The 17,390-nt window shown below is 29.7% G+C and overlaps 1 protein-coding gene across 4 annotated transcripts in view; it reads right to left on the bottom strand.

Annotated features, from left to right (window-relative positions):
- LOC147067976 (protein gooseberry-neuro-like) overlaps positions 1-17,390 on the bottom strand; it is a 99,826-nt gene that overhangs the window by 65,986 nt on the left and 16,450 nt on the right. For all 4 annotated transcript variants that reach the window (XM_085952397.1, XM_085952396.1, XM_085952395.1 and 1 more), the window contains one exon: positions 4,977-5,088. In XM_085952397.1, coding sequence (XP_085808523.1) covers positions 4,977-5,088 — 112 coding nt within the window. The remainder of the gene's footprint in view (positions 1-4,976; positions 5,089-17,390) is intronic.

The following is a 17,390-nucleotide window of genomic DNA, read 5'->3' as shown; positions in this document are numbered from 1 at the left end:
CCTTAGCAACCATTAATAGTATTTTACTTTTTTACGAATTTCTTCCGAAATAACTTTCCATACAAATCAGAATAAAATGAAAATGAATTCAATTCTGCTTGAGATCTGCAAATATGGCTAAAAGTAATAAAAGAATGCATTGTCATCGTGTTCTGATATATTCTAAAAGTTTCAAATGTCTATCTAGTCGACCAAGAAAATTACCAGAGCACTTTTTTTGTAATTAGAAGAAAAGTAATTTAACTCCCTTGAATATTATTAATGAGTGAATAAGTCGATTAACATTATTTTTTTTAAATATATATAATACTCCCAAGTATATATAATACTCACACAGCATACTATGAGAGATGGAGCTCCCTGATTGGTTAGAAAGGCCTTGATGACAGAACTCACATTATTTATTAAAAAATGTGAATTATGACACCAACATTCAATTTTGTCAACAGTTTTCACATGGTTTAAAGTGACATTTGATAGCCAACTATCTTTTTTTATATAGAATAATGCCTTTAGAATCACTTATTTAACTCAAAAATTACAACATTGCAAAATGTGAGTTATGACTCTAGGCGACTCATTTATTGTAAAGGTAAAATGTTCGTGAGGGAGCCTCCAATCCAACACCATCTCGGGTGTTAACGTACGCAAAATCGCCACTAGGTAAGAGCGTTTTCCGTCATTAGTTGATTATTTGGAGCCTTAATAAAATTAAATCTTAATTAATAAGGAATCATGGATACGACACGATAGCAAAAATTTATGAAATGTAAAGAAATCATTTAGCTTGCAGAATTTATTACCTACCTAAATGACTGTAATGAGTGATTGGTAGAAAAAAAATAATTATTAAGTAAAATTAAAAGTAAAGCGTTTATCGAGAAGCTTTCACTCAGTTTGGTTTAGTTTACATAGGTAAATATTTATTTTTAGCATTAAGTAATGGGTCCAGGTTTTATATCACTGCTGGTATTTTTTATTAGTAAACTACTCATGAAACAAAATTCAATTTCAACCGCCTTAAGTATGACTGTCCGAGCACTTTTTTCGGTTATTCATATCCTACCTCTCTTCAACAGACGCTCTTTGCCACTGGTTGACATTGATAAATGTTTCAATTGACAGTGTACCTTTGAAGCGTATGAAACCGGTCTAGACTGATATTAAAATAAACGGAACAATTACCCACTAGGCAGTGGCGAAGGGTGGAGGTAGGCTGTTTAGATCCGCCATAAATAGTGTACATTAAACTTTGTCAGTCATATGTGATTGTTTTCATTGAAATAAGACTACAATTTACAGATGGTGTTGGTTAGTTTTTAAAATTCAATTAAACCCAGCGAAAGCTAAGCCATAATTTACATAATTGTCAAAAAATATTAAACACAATTAAATATTACATAGCTTTTGATATTTTCTATATAAAATAATATTTTTTATCTAATATAGTTTGGTTAAAACGGGGGTTAAAGAATTTTTAAAATAAGTACCAACAATATATATAATATGTATTCTTAATCCAACAAAAACAAATAAGTATGAATGAAAAGTGTCCACAATTAAATCATATCACCCGAAATATACAAAAACTATTATGGTGGGGTTTAGGCAAGATTTAATTGTATTTTTAAAACTAACTAACACTATCTGTAAATTGTAGTCTTAGTTCAATACAAATAAATACGATTAACAAAGTTGCACTATTTATGGTGGATCTTAACACCCTACCTCCATCCTTCGCTACTGCCACTTAGTATATATTGAGGTTTATTTTAATTAATACTATGCATTCCTTTAAGAATTGATAGTTAACGCCATAAAAGAAGATAGCATAATTTAGTTACTATAGGCGTGATAAATGAATAATAAAAACACCGAAAAGATTTTATAAATATGTTTACATAATAATAGTGATCACAACCATTCATACAGCGCAAAGGTTACCGGAAGGATAAATTTACATAAAGTATGTATTTTTCTTCATTGTGTGAAATATAGATTTATGAGAGTTTTTCTGGTTTATATATCTATACTGATAACTCCATGACTTGGTAAGGAAGTGTTTTGAAATATTTTGAGTAAATAAATACACATAATGTACTATTCTAATATGTAAAACGTGTATATTCTGTTGGTGTTAAAAGTAAGAATTCTAATAAAAATAAGTACTTATAGGTACTTATATTATACTATAATACCGCCCTGCCAAGTTTCAAGACAGTGTTTTTATATTTTACATTCTATTCAGAGATTATGTCAAAACAATCCAATAATTTTACATAATATAAGAGAAAAGGTAGTTAAAAATTTGCGTTCTCCTACATCAATTTCGCTAAAACCAAAAACATTATCGGTAGGTGGCAGTAACGTTTATAAATTTATTATAAATTATTTTAAATATTCTAATTTCATCAAAAATACCAAAATGATTGTACAAAATAGAGAATTTATTAAAAGTATTAAATTTATGTTCTAAATTACTATAATTCTGTATTAATCCATAATATAGGAACGACCCAGATTTCGTCTTTAAGCATTTTCCATGCTATGAAATTATTATTAAATTTAACGAGAAAAAAACTAGAAACCTATACTTAAATTATAATCAATAATTAGGTAAGTACCTACATATTATCATAAATGATTTAATAAATAAAAGATTTTCAAAATTTTGAATTTTAAAAGTTTTGAGATTCTTCAAAACTAAGTATTTTAAATTAATGATCCTTGATGACGCAATTCGAACTTTAGTCCTACGTCTAATATTTTGATTGATAAGTGAGTGTCTAGTATTATAGAATAGAACAGATCTATGGAATTTGTAACAGAGAAAGTTTAAAAAAAAAAAAAAACTGGTTTCGTCCACTCCGTTTTCTTATCGTCACATAAAAATAAATGTTTTTTTAATTAAGAGAAACTTTTAGAAAATTAATTAAAACTTGAAGTTTTCCCGGTGCACTCACGCCAAGTCAGGCGAAAGCTAATACAAGTCTGGCGCAATGGAAAATCAACGAAGGAGAGGTTGGCTAGGACAGATTGTTTGCACGACAATTTTCCAACAAGTTCGGTCGAAGTAACGGGGCGGGTCAGCCCTACATCAATGTCAAGAATAAATGTTCCGTATTACTTTCCCATTAGATTTTACTTGGGACAAAATTCCTTGCACTACTTACAAACAGAAAACAGTCAAAATACAACAGGAATAATAATAACGTGGAATAAAAAAAGTGACGTTTACTTAGTGGTGAGTAGGTATTTAAAATTTAAATTATTTTTCTTTACCCATTGTTCCATAATGTACAAAAAAAAAATCGGTGTGTGTATTTATGTACGCGCGTTAGAAGTTATACTTCTTTGGCGTAACAAAGTAAAATAATTGCACACCGCGTTAGTCAAAATTCACATCAACCAAAAATATTCAAACAGAAAATAGTTTTCACATAAACTAAATATGTAATACCAAACAAAAGTAACGTACCCATCACAATATTAAGCTTAGTTTTGACAGCTAATCACGTATAAAAAAGAGTAGGTACAATTCACAACGCGAAAGAATATTTTTCACCAAGCAAAATAATCCATACTCATTATTCTATGATCACTATGGTCGGCTATGATCACATCATTGCGCGAGACGTTATGTTTCAGATCTGTCAAATAATAAAGTATGATATACGATATAATTGACGTTTTAATAGCCCCATATCAATAAAAAAACTATTATAAAGGAGGACCGCTTATTGGAGTGCCGCTGGTTTATTTCTAGACATTTTAACTTATATCACTAAATAAATTATATAATTATTTCTCGTTGTTTTTATTTTATTTTGGCCAACAATAATAAATTTGTTTCCTAGGCAACGGAACAATTCTTCGTACATATAATAATAAATTCGCTGCTTAGGTAACGAAACAATTCTAAACTAAGTATAATATTATACTGTTTAATCGTCACGATTGCATTATCATACTGTGGCGTAAAGGCAGTGGGTTCGGCTGATAACCTAATCGTGGTTCGAATCCAATCGAGTGCGATTTTTTTCGTGTGAAAAAATAAATTATGTATTACATGTCACACGCCAAAAATACACTCTGATCTGATTTTCTAAATGCGCCTAAAGAATTATAACTTCAAAATGTAATCTTAGTGTACTATTTAAGTAGGCAGTCACATATCAATTTTCATTTTTATAATAATTGTTAGTTCCATGTATTTAGTGTTTTTTTCGTATATCTACTTATTATTACAGCTAGTATTCAAATAATACCTACATTTAAAATCAAAATAAACTTGACGCATTCAAAAACACACAAAAGCAAATATATATTGTGATAATATATGTAAATAAATAATAAGCGTAAGTACATATAATATTATCATGCAGCGTGATATACCAATAAAATAATTTGTATACTTAATAAGTCAAGTACACGCAATAGAAGTGATTTTTGTTTTGCTTTTCATTTTGATAATCTTCGGCATCATCATCGTCGTCGTCAATGTAATATGACAACTGTCTAAATTCTCTATCCCATCAATTTCTACTAAGTCGCTATTACCCATATACTAAATTTAATTATCAACCGGTGACGTCTGTTTTTGTGTTTAAAAAAAAATCATAACGGCGCGAGCATCGAGTGATTTACGCGGTTGGTCGGTCGACTATTAAAGTAATTCACCATCACCTCGTAACCACCTCATAAACGTAGTATTTGTGTGTACTAAGTTTTGTCAAATCTTTTCACATTTACCACGATTTCAATGCGCTCGGCTGTTAACCGAAGATTTGTCGCCAATTGTATTCGTTTTTTGTTGTTCACATAGACATTAATACATTAATAAAACTTTATATTCTTGTCTATCAGTGATTCTAATATATTAGATTTACTCTTACGTGCATTGTCTGAAATATTATACCAACAATAAAATATCTATCATTTTTACAATAACAGTAGATATAGAAGAAAACACTTACCTCCTAGAATTCTATCAATAGTATAGTCTTTTTTCCCTTCAGGGTCAGTCCTCCCTCCTCCTCGTAATAGCCTAGATATTGAAGATACACTCGGAGGATCCGCTACTCCTTCCTGGAAACCAACAGAATAAAATGATTTATATTTCAATTTTTTCATGATCATCATCTTCATTTTTTGATATGCCTCTACAATCTGCATCTGTTGTTTGTTCTCCCACGGTAACCTCTAACCTGCATTGGTGATGCCAGTTGGGAGGGCAATAAATAAAAATAGGTAATCCATAATAGTAAGGTTCTATTAATATCTGAATGTGAAATATTGTAATAAAAATTGTCTAGTCCATTGTTCGATGTCAATATTTCTTCAGTCGCTATTCAATATAATCGCATCTGAAATTTAATATAGAAAATGTAAGGTTCGATTTTGCAATTATTTTTCAGATTTATCCCCGTCCATTCAGCGTCTATCCATGTTGGATTACTGGAGATAAGTTATTGAAAGAATTTAATCAGATTATACGTTTTCTTTGTTATGTCAAGCGATAACCAACTTAATTGAGATTCTTTTTGTTACAATCGTCGCCCCGGTTGTAATATTTTCATATTTCTCGAAATATCTTTCGAAAGTACTTTCCGACTTTATTGCCTACTGCTTGTTATTGGATGAATATAATTTCACTTATCAATACTTTATAGGACTAAGGTCGCGCTCAGACAGCATACTTACGGGGGAATGGGACAACTGGACGCCAGGACAATTGGACGCCGCACTATCATAAAAAACCCATACAGAAAGTAGACGAGGAATTTTAATTAGTTTCTATCTACTAGTTTTAATTCAGTTTACTCTTAGCATAATGTTTTTTTATTGCCGATTGTGAATTACCATGCCTAAGTCATTATATAAAATAATAAAACTCTTTTTTCGTTGGAACTTAAACATATGCACGATTAAATCATTATTTACGTGTGCATATTTAAATTCTCACCAACTATTAAATCATTATATAATAATTTAAATATAAATAATAATATTATATTTTTTTTTAAAAGTACCTAACGTTTATTTAATTTCGAATTGCGTGGCGTCCAGTTGTCCCGGTGCCAAATCGTCCTAAACCCTACTAACGTATACAAGGAGAGTTGAACAATGGCGAAAATACGTCATCTTTCGGGATTTGGGCAAATATTATCAATAACATTATTACTATTAAAATATAAGCAAGAAAATAGCGTGTTCGGAAATTTTTACGGGTAGGTACAGTTAGCCGTAACAGAGGTCATCGTGAGATGTTGTATCGGAAATACATGGCTGTATAATATTGAAATCAATTCCTTTCCTTAATAAACCACTTAAAAATACGTAATAAAATCACCGGAATACAAGGGAAAGACAGAAGAAATAAATTAGAAATACAATCATACAGTATAATTTATATAAAATTTAGATAAGGTTCTCGAATCAAGTCGTACATATCAAATATCTGATTATAATGACGGCGTTATTACCCAACATTTGATCCCAATAAATATCAAATTACTGTTCTTTATAATTATCGAATTTAATAAAATTGCTGCAGTATTGCCTGCAATGCTATGCTACAGGGGAATCTCTTTCCGGTAAACCGTGCTACGGCGAAATGTAATACGTACCTAAGGTACCTATTAAAAGTGTAGGTAGGTACAGTCACATATTTAATTTTTTAAATTTACAATTCACACAAATAATATACATTTACATTTCACCCAAACATACATTAACCTATGCAGTGATTATTAATTGTTTTAGGTGGACATGATTTTTGTACTCGATATTTGATGTGAACTCGAAAGAGTTAAAAAAATGTACTTTTTTTTTTTTAAATAAACTGAAATATCTTATTTGGCTATATTTTGAATACCTACTTCATTATTTTATTAAAATGTCGCATAAAAAGCTTAATTAAAATAATATTTTTACTAATTTTCACAAAAGGCTGTATTTTTTTCGGAAACTTTTCCAAATTCTCGAGTAATCCGGATTGAAAATCGCTATATTAAATGGTCGAATTTTCTATTTTTTATATAGGTGCCTTATATAATTAAAATATGCATGGTTAAAATAAACTTTTGTTATTTCGTTTGGTGGAATAATAATATCTAATTAATTATCCAATATTACAACAATTTAAAAAAAAATAGTATAATATTATTTCAGCGTCTATTTTTAACGAAGATAGTAGCGAGTTTTGCGAAAATGGGTTGAGAGTGAAATAGTTTTTAATAATTGGGTAAATAGGCTTTCGCTCATTTATAGCGATTAATTTAATACGCCGTAAGGCTTAAGCATATTACGTAGGTACCTACAAAATTGTTGAATTGCCATGCCTGAATAAAAATATTCCTTAAAAAAATCACCCCTATTTATTTTATATGTTTAGAGTGTTCTGACGATTTAAATTAATCGAGACTAACAAGATCGAGCTAGAATTTAATGATTAATATTTTTCTCATTGCGATAAAAAACGGTATAGGTAATGAAATAAATTGAATGAATACGACGTCTACCCCAATATTTATTAAATTATTACTTTATATAGAACATACGTCGGGAAAATACGGCTCTATGTTGGGTTAAGTGCGGCTCTCGATATCAATATATTTATTTTATTTATACAAAAAAGTAACAAAGACGACATGAAACGGTAAAAGATATACATAGGTAGGTACTTCGTATACGAAGATAAATATATATTTTTTGTAAAATGTTTACTTACTTATATTTTTGTTTAAATGTTTATAATTGTCATCTATTAAATATTAGATCATAATTTATGAAATTCGTTACTTTTATATTACAATACAAGCTGAAATATCCGGCTTCGCACGAGCCGCTTCATTCATTGATATTATACATTTATCTTACTTAACAAAAAATAATAATTTCATTTTCAATACCAAAATATATATAAGAATAATATTATAAATTGTCAACATGGACAGAAGTAAAATAAAAGAGCACGAAATTAAAATCGAATCGAAAATATGCAAAACTTCGGAATAAGTCTGTTTGCTGGAAACCAGTCGGGAAAAGCGGCAATTTCCATAACCGCAAAATTCATGAATTCAATGAATGAAATAAATGATAATCTGACCTAACAAATAATCCAGTATATCGGCTATTTTCTACATTTGTCTGCCGCTGGCCTCCACTAAATAGACAAGAGCTAAAACTTCTCTTAACCTGTGGTAAAAATTCTAAATGGGAAGAAACCAGTGAACAATAAATTAATGGGAACTGGTTTACCCTACCGGGTATGGTAGCAGTTTTGCAGCACGGTTCGATTTATTACCTACTGTATGCCATAACACAAAAGGATACAAGCCCGCAGACTGTCCTGAAATATTGACAAACTTTAATGCATATTATTATGAGACAGTCTTTACTTTTGCAAGTTATCCCATATTTTTTCCCACTCAAGATCTGTACCCTGTTGTACCACACCTGGTAGAGTAAGCTAGATTCCATTAATTTGTGTTCCTTAAAAGGAAGGTACAAACATACTTTGTATTACATGTTATATTATATAAGTGCCTATATATGGATATCCACTAGGTATTTATAATTTAACATTTTAAAAAATAACAAAGGATCACAAAAAATGGTTGTTACGGGTAGGTTTTTAGTACAAAATCGACTTTCAGAAGCGTGTCAAATTTATCACAATGTGCCGGCATGTGGCAGATGCGAACCCTATTTACTCTTAAAAAATAAAATAAAATAAAACAACGCAGTGATGTAATTGTTAAACTAAAAAAAAACATTTTTTTTATATAAAATTGATACGAGAGCACTTCGATTTATCCCTATCATTAAAATAAAGGTAGGTATCTATATAATATTATAAAACCTAGTCCAGACCAATATATTTATATACCATACATAATCATGCATGTATGTTATATCCGTAAATACAGTGTTGTATAAGAACTAATGAAACGTTGTATAAAATACTATTTAAAAAGATTTTCTATACAAATAATTACTTAGGTTTGTTTTTCTGTATTCCGCCGCGAAAGAAAAATACATACGTGCAAATGTATTGAGAAACAAACAAGTGTGGCCATAGTTATGAGATTTTTTTACTTTTTCACCAGAAAGCGGCGCGTGGTTTAGTGTAAAGTTGTTTTGATTAAATCACGAAAATTTATACGATGTAGATTGTCCAAACAACATCTAATATGTAATATTTGCAGATGTGGATATTCATTGACTCTCAAATGCACATAAATATTTGTTTAGCAGTATTCTGAATATGTGACTTTCAATCGTAGTGCTTAATACTTCGAATGCAATGTGGTAAGAAAACTGTTTGTAGAAAATGTTATGTTGGGTAAAGGGTATGTTGATTAAGGTGAACTAAATATACAATAGAGCGTTGGCCATATGATACGACTGGCCCAGGGTTATGTACTGTTTGGTCGCGAACATTTGGTAGAAAACGGCACCTTCCTCCAAGAAATAACAGTTAGGAATATTAATAATCTTATTATATCTTTATGAAGAAAGTTTTTTTATATACTTACTTATAAATAAAAAGAATTTCAAGTTGAATACACTTTTAATTAGGTAGGTACTTGGAAATCATTTTTTTTTAAATAAATAAATAAAGGTTACCATAAAAAACTATGAATATTATTCAATAACTGAATATTATTTTAACGAACTGTGTTTCAATTTTTTTGTGATATTTTGATTAACGACTTTTGAATTTATTTTTTCAGTAAACTGTTTGCAAATGCTTTTTTCATAATCCTGTTACTAGATGTCGCTAAATTTTCATTATCATTCTTTTAACAGTAAAGTTATATTATAACCATGCCGTCAGTGACGTCCCGCGAGGGTAGGCAGGTCATGCGTTGCTAAGGGACGACAAATGAAAAAGATTTTTGTTGCACTAGTCTGTGTAGGTAATATAGCAGAAAATAAATAACATAATAGCTGTGTAGGTACCTACCCAACAAATCTACGTATAATTTGAGACTGCAAAATATAAGGGGGCGAATTTCTAAGTCTGCCTAAGGTCAACACTTTATCTAGGGGCGTCAACGTATACAACTAATCAGTGGAGAAGCGTGATTTTTGAAACGAGGTAGGCTGTGGATATCAGAGAAAAATAACACACTTATCAAGTATACTTACGAGAAATAAGATAATACGATATTACTACATTAATTCACTGAACTCACTGGCTACATATAATCGAACGATGAGTTTAAATTGTGCATTTTCCTAAAAATCATTAGATTGATCAAAATTATTTTTTATTTTAAAAAAACATATATCTATATTTATTGATATGTGATCGAATGCCATATAAATTATTATTTTAAATTATCTAATTATTAATTATTTCAATAATAAATTATATGCTAAGATTTTAGGCTAACGCATTAGCGCCTATCGTTTTGTATCGACTACTCCAGACATCCTGAGGTCACGTGACATAAAATTTGTTAAAGACAGATATCGTGCCGTTGAATATTTTTAAACCTTTCTTTATAATACATTCCTACTTTCCTATATATACGACAGATGTTGATAGCAAATTAAATTATTTTTATAAAATAAACTGAATATAATTATAATATGTACGTTAATATGCAATTAAAAAATATTTTTCTTAAGGAGATAGGCTTTAAATAATCACCTATTATGGAGTCTTTGCCACTGAAACTAATAATTCATAATGATCACGATGTGATAAACAGATAATTTTTAATTGAAATTATTTTTTTAAACTGTTTAGGTGTGTGAGTAATTAATTAATCTGTTTTTGTTCTATTTAAGGTAAAAATTACGGGCCAGCTATTAAACTGAATTATCAAAATTTAGCCCAGAATTGATTGCAATTAAAATCGGTATTTTTCAAAACAGGTCTCGCTTGAATTAAATTTAACGCCTTTGAATGTCTTTAATATCTCGAACATAAAACCAGCTAATCGATTTCGCTTCTTCTTCTTTTAAACGCGCAGCGAACAAAAAAAAAATATTGCCCATATAGGCGTATATAAGCCGTAATAATATCGCCATTCGTCGTTACAAATTATATATAAGGAGATAATATCAAATTTTAATATTGTAAATATAAATAACATCCCGGAGAATAAAATATGAAGGATTTTATTGACCCATTACCTTGTGCCTGTTATTAATGTAAGTCATAATAATTTAACGAAACAAATAATATTTATCATCGTAAAAGCCTCCTTTTATGATTGCTGAAAGGTTTATTGCATATAATATAATATATAAAATAACATTAATAGTGTTGGGTACTAAAATGATTCTAAATAATTACTATGCACTATGCTCCCACATTTTATTTATAATATCATAATATAAAATTGCTTCTTTATCTAATTCATCAAAATAGCTATGCCAACAATGGTGTGATTTTTACTTATGTAAGTATAATGTTTAAAAATGTAGCTATACCTATTAAAATTTACTCAGCATCCCTTTTCTTTGATGCAGAAGACGTAATCGATTCACCAGAAAAAATAAAAGGCGCCTCAAAACGGTTCAAACCAGTTACACAAATATTGAATTATACCAAAATTTTATACAAATTGAGTATAAAATAATACTCAAAGCACAACAAAATACGAACAAATAAAACAATAGTTTTATTATAATATTGTGTCACCAGGGACGAAATTTAATATACTTATTGCTATTTTACTATGTAGGTACATTGGTAGTTAGAATTTATGTATGGTTTTTATTTTTAATCATACTGGGCCTCAAAATTCATCAGTGCCTCGGGCCTCCAGGTCTTTAAGCCCGCCACTGTATTTGCTACATATTATCTGTTTATGATTTTTGAATCTTAGCGAGCTGCGTGGTATTCTGATAATATATTCTAAAAATATTTACGAATTGTGACTATACGACTGCACATTAAATGCTTACATATTAATACATGTAAATATTATTTATAATGTTTTTTTCTGGGAATGTGTACTCCTCAACTGGGGTGTGTATTGACTCCTACGCCACTGGTACATGACCATATTATGCACTGTTGTATGTTGTATTATAATAATAATTGTACTAACAGTATATTCACTTCATAGATGATTAGTAAGTGCAAATACGTATAATACTGAATAAAACTGAAATTTGGAGAGATCCTGAATGGATCAACCTCTTATATTTAATAATTAAGATTCTAAGTGAATAAACCTTGATTATAAATCACAAAAGATTATAGTTGCAACAATCAACATATTATAATTTAATTATTTAAAACCTTCGACGCGTAGGTATTTGTGTAAAATATCGCCGCGATTAGTTTTGTGCAGATTTCAAAAATAGGTTCCTAATGTTAAAACCACAGAACAGATTAATAAATATAATTCAGATATGCTATACCCCAATACACTACATTTTGAAGCATGGTTTTGAATGTGTGAGTGTCGTACGAAAATGAAACACACATCATAGACGTGCAGTAGTGTGTGTTGCAACCTTTAAATACACCAATATTGAATAAGCGCCAGTACATAAATCGAGAACAGTTGTCAGAGCAAAGGACATGCTTAGAATTACGTATTCTTGACACGTCTTTAAGTTTATCCCATATTCTTCCACACTAGTGATCGGTTGCCTGTTACTTTACACCCGTTAGGTATTCCAGTTCCCATTCATTATATTGTGTTTTCTGGGTAAAACGCATTCATTGGTTGGAACTCGATGGATGCAGGTTGAAGTCCAGTAAGGTACAAATATATTTTCTAATATTATATATATTTCTGACGTATTCGAAATTATGTCAGTTTTTGTGTTATAGAAATAAAAATAATTGTTATATTATTATTTTTCACCAGTACCATGCGGCCCAATGACAGTATTGTAGTAAAACAATATTTCAGTAGTATAAGTGAAATAATCACATACACACCCAGACTTTTAGGAAATCAAATAAATGTATTGTAAGTTGTGACCTCATCGGAAATCGAACCCGGAGCACCTGGATGAGAAGCCAGTGCCTTACGTATTGGACTAAGAGGGCCGTACAATTAGTTCTACATATTATTACTAAGGGCTTCGCTCCATTTTTGAATTTTATTTTTCTTTGAAATGTTCAAATTAGACTAAATAACAAAGTTATGCTTAATTTAGTGAATGGTCAAAATATATTAGTTTACTTACACTATCACAACTTATAACGTAAGTATCTAAAACCTATCAAAACTATGTCATTATTTTTATGTGCACACCTCAATGTGTAAGTGATAGAGAGATACCCTTTTGCTTTTAACCTACCCTTATATAACACGTATATTTTTAACTACGAGTACCAATGGTTTTGATCACCTCTTCAAAGGCATCCAGGTACTTAAAATGTGATGCTTGATACGTTTAAAATGTGTTCCAAGTATGGAAACAATAATATATATAATATATTCTGATAAATACTGAATTAAATACATGTCGCAATCTTATATGAAATCGGCTGTGTTAGTGACTATAAAGAGTATAGGAAATAGAATTGAGAAAAGATTTTTATAATATGTTTTGTCGTGACTGCCTTTTTGTTTAGAACCTATAATGTGTAGTCAAAACTGATCAACACACATATATGACAACAACGTATTTATGATAGATTTTATCGTTGAAAATATTAAAAATATCAATCCAAACTGTTCGCAATAAGACTGATTCAACGACTAAAATTTCCCTCTCAAAAAAGAGAGAAATATTCATAATTAAAAATATGTTTCCCTGGTTTATTTTTGACAGGCATAATTTTAGCTTTCCTGATTTTATCTCATTGTTCGTCGGGGAAATATGTACGAAAATAGCGCAAAAAGTAGGCGGCATATTTTTCAATAAAATTATAGGTACTCTTCTCAGCGTAGTTTACTTGTAATGAAAAGGTATTGAATATCCCAGTAAATTTTACCTATTTCAATAAATTCTATCAAAAATTCAATTCATGTTATTTTTGCGCTATCGATTTGGCATTATTACACCAAATTGACTTGATTCCAAGAAGAAATGTACCTACATCAACTGGGAAATAAAAAATCCAAGTTATATGCCACCTTAAAATCAGTAAATATATTTCAGTTAAATTACCTACCATATGAATTAAAAAATATATTTTTATATAATATAATTAATTATAAATAGGTACAAAATCTTTTATTGCAATTGTGAAAACAATGTGAATGTGCATATCAGTATTATACTGAATGAAACAAAAGACTATTTCAAATCACATTGTGGCGACAATAATACCATAATCTAAAATAATATTATGATATAAAATAAAAGAATGCCGCAATCCAAAATTATATCCTCTCACCTGTGTTGCGCTCTTCTGTTCTATTTTTGGAATTGTTTTTGTTGGATAATGTGTAATGAATTTGTAAAGGCTAGGCGTAGTTGAATATATCGATAACAAAGCATTTGTAGGTATTGTTAGAATGTTTAGGTATTTAAAAATACAATAAAATGTAGAAAAAGAAATGTTTTCAATTTTGATATCCGTAAGGGATAATATTTTTATAATTTGAAAATGACTATTTAAAAAAAAATACAACCCAGAAATCCTGGCATCGAAGTAGGTTTAGCAAAGATATTAATATCTATCTATATCTAGGGGCGCCCCAAAACCCGCTGGATTGACGAACTTGTCAGGTTTGGTGGAAGTACGTGGCAGAGAAAAGCAAGGAACCGAGAAGAGAGGAGGGAACTGGGGGAGGCCTTCATCCAGCAGTGGATCGACCCCGGCTGAAAATATATTAAAATCTATAAAATATTTCAGTATTCAACTTATTGCCATCGGTAAATATTTATACCTAATATAGATGTAACTTATTGAAGATTTTTATCACTAATAATTAATTATAATTTTATGTAAACCAAATGCTTAAATTACTAAACAGTGACGATTATAATTAAGAAGATAGAATACCTAACATATCAAATTATGCCATGTTTTCACCGCGTATATTATGATTTTATTCAAAACTGATCAATACATAAGATTTACGAATGCAACATCCTTCATTGTATATTAATACCTATACCATATTATAACTGTAAATAATCTCAGAAACATACTTATTCGGTCTTTTTTTAAGGATTCTTTCGAATAATTCGCTGTTCCAAATTTACACGCTTAAGTTTAGTCACGTTAAATGGATTATTTTTTTATTTCAACTTCACTATTATGTCATTCTAGAAATATTCCTCCAGGTGTTGTAGGATATTATTTTATGAATATATTAACCGTTTTGCGACACTTAATGGCTGGTCAGTGGTCGCATTGCGGAGTTAAAGGGCGTGTGGAATCACGACTTGCACAGGGCGAATAAGAAACGCAAAAACAAAGTCTCTATTTAACCATAATATTATATATTATCAATTTTAATTCAAATTTATTTATTTTCATGACATTGCAAATTATAAGACTAAAACTATTTTTAAAAGAATATTGTTTTAAATACGACGGGTAGTTTCAGATTTAATGGCAGCTACAAAATTCTTCACACAGTGAACTCAAAATGGATGCCGCTAAAATGTAACCTAAAGGTTATTAAAATTTGCGCTTTGGCAGTGGCAATAGTAACGTAAAGTAACGTATCGTATCAAAACGGAAATACTAAACAAACGTTAACTCTATACTTTTAGAGTACAAAAATCTGATGCTAATGAAATTAAGAATATGTACCTACTACTTATGTTAACATATTTTATGTCTACCAAAGTCAGCATTTTGAATAAGGGGACCGAGAATTATATTAATTTCGAATTTAAAAATAAAAAAATATTTTATTAAAAACATTTGGTAGCGATCTAAATGCAAAATAAAAGCGACCCATAAAGGGGGGACATGCTCAGCGTAGGTCAAAATGGAGCTTTTATTCTATTTTCAAAGCATGATCCTGGACATTCCTTAAACGTTGTAGATAATCTATTTATATAATTTTGAATCCTTATTATGCTTTTATTTATTAATCTACCGTTAAAAAAAAGATTTTTTTTCGGTTAGGTACATGTTCAAACACGCGTGTTAACATGTTCTTACTCCCTACTCCAGTTTTAGTTTGTTAATTTATGGCTACGGCCGTATGTTGTAGCTTAATCACTGGGGAATGCCAAAAGAAATGGCGTATTTCAAAAAAACACTACCTTATTTAGGTCAATAATTATTATAAAGCAATCATTATTCGTAGGATGTTTATCACACTTGAATGGTCAAAGACATAACTTATAATCAGTATCTTTAGAATTATCTTCAAATGTGTTAATCTTGCCCATTTATAAAATGCCTAATTCTTGTCAAATTTGGGATCACGATTGGGATTTTTTATTGTAAATATTTCACTATAATAATGTTGATATAAATTATACTGATGGTTTTATAAATGCATTTAAAAATTAATAAATGTAAAAAATCTTAACACCACTGCACATTTATGTACTGAAATATGGCTATATTCTAAAACATTAGAGCGAGAGGTTTAAAAGAATACTATTTTATATAATAAAAATACTGTATGCAGTATATCAAATGTTTAAAATAAATATAAAGGATAATAAGGCTTCAAAATTATATAAATAGATTATCTACAACGTTTAAGGAATGCCCAGGATCATGCTTTGAAAATAGAATAAAAGCTCCATTTTGACCCACGCTGAACACGTCCACACTTAAGCAATTTTCTTTATCCTGACATATGGTTCAGTTTACATACATTTATAGTAATGTAAATCGATGAATTTGGTTAACAAATAACTGAAACGATTAACTTTACTATAAGTATTACAAAAGGGTTGAAAATTAACAATTACGACTTTACAGCATTGTTCTCTAATTCTGGTAACTTGTCACTTAAATATCACATAAAGTTAATTTTCCGAATGCAATAGGAACATACAGCATTGTGTACTTGTTATATATAGCTAAAACATGTGTTGTGATAAAAGAGAATGTTGGTAATTTTGAAGATATACCTACCTAAATTATTGAAATCGGAAAAAATATTGTCGTAGAAAAAGAAGCCAATTATTTTTACGTAAAGTTATTTTATAAACGAAAGTTTCCTTGACAAGAAGCACTTTGATTCCGGAGTGATTTTGTTTTTGTGAATAGACCCTAATTCTGGATTGAAAACAATTTTGGAGGTCAAGGGATGATGCGGCTCACAGAAAGTGTTTGACCCTCATGAAAATAACGATTCCTCACTCTTACTATTTTACTGTTATATTTAGGTATTTGAGGATGACTGATTGTCAAGTATTCAACCAATTTCTTCTTCGTCGTTGAGAATCATGACTGGAGTACTTAATAAAATAACTAAGCTTATTTTTATACTACCATAATTTGAAAACCACCATAACCCAAAAATAGGTCA

The sequence above is a fragment of the Rhyacophila brunnea genome, unplaced genomic scaffold, assembly GCF_057557595.1.
Source record: "Rhyacophila brunnea isolate RB1 unplaced genomic scaffold, BYU_Rbru_1.0 scaffold_3, whole genome shotgun sequence".
In the NCBI taxonomy this organism is placed as follows: Eukaryota; Metazoa; Arthropoda; class Insecta; order Trichoptera; family Rhyacophilidae; genus Rhyacophila; species Rhyacophila brunnea.
The sequence above is the reverse complement of the archived record's forward strand: the minus strand, read 5'-3'. Positions and strand labels throughout refer to the sequence as shown.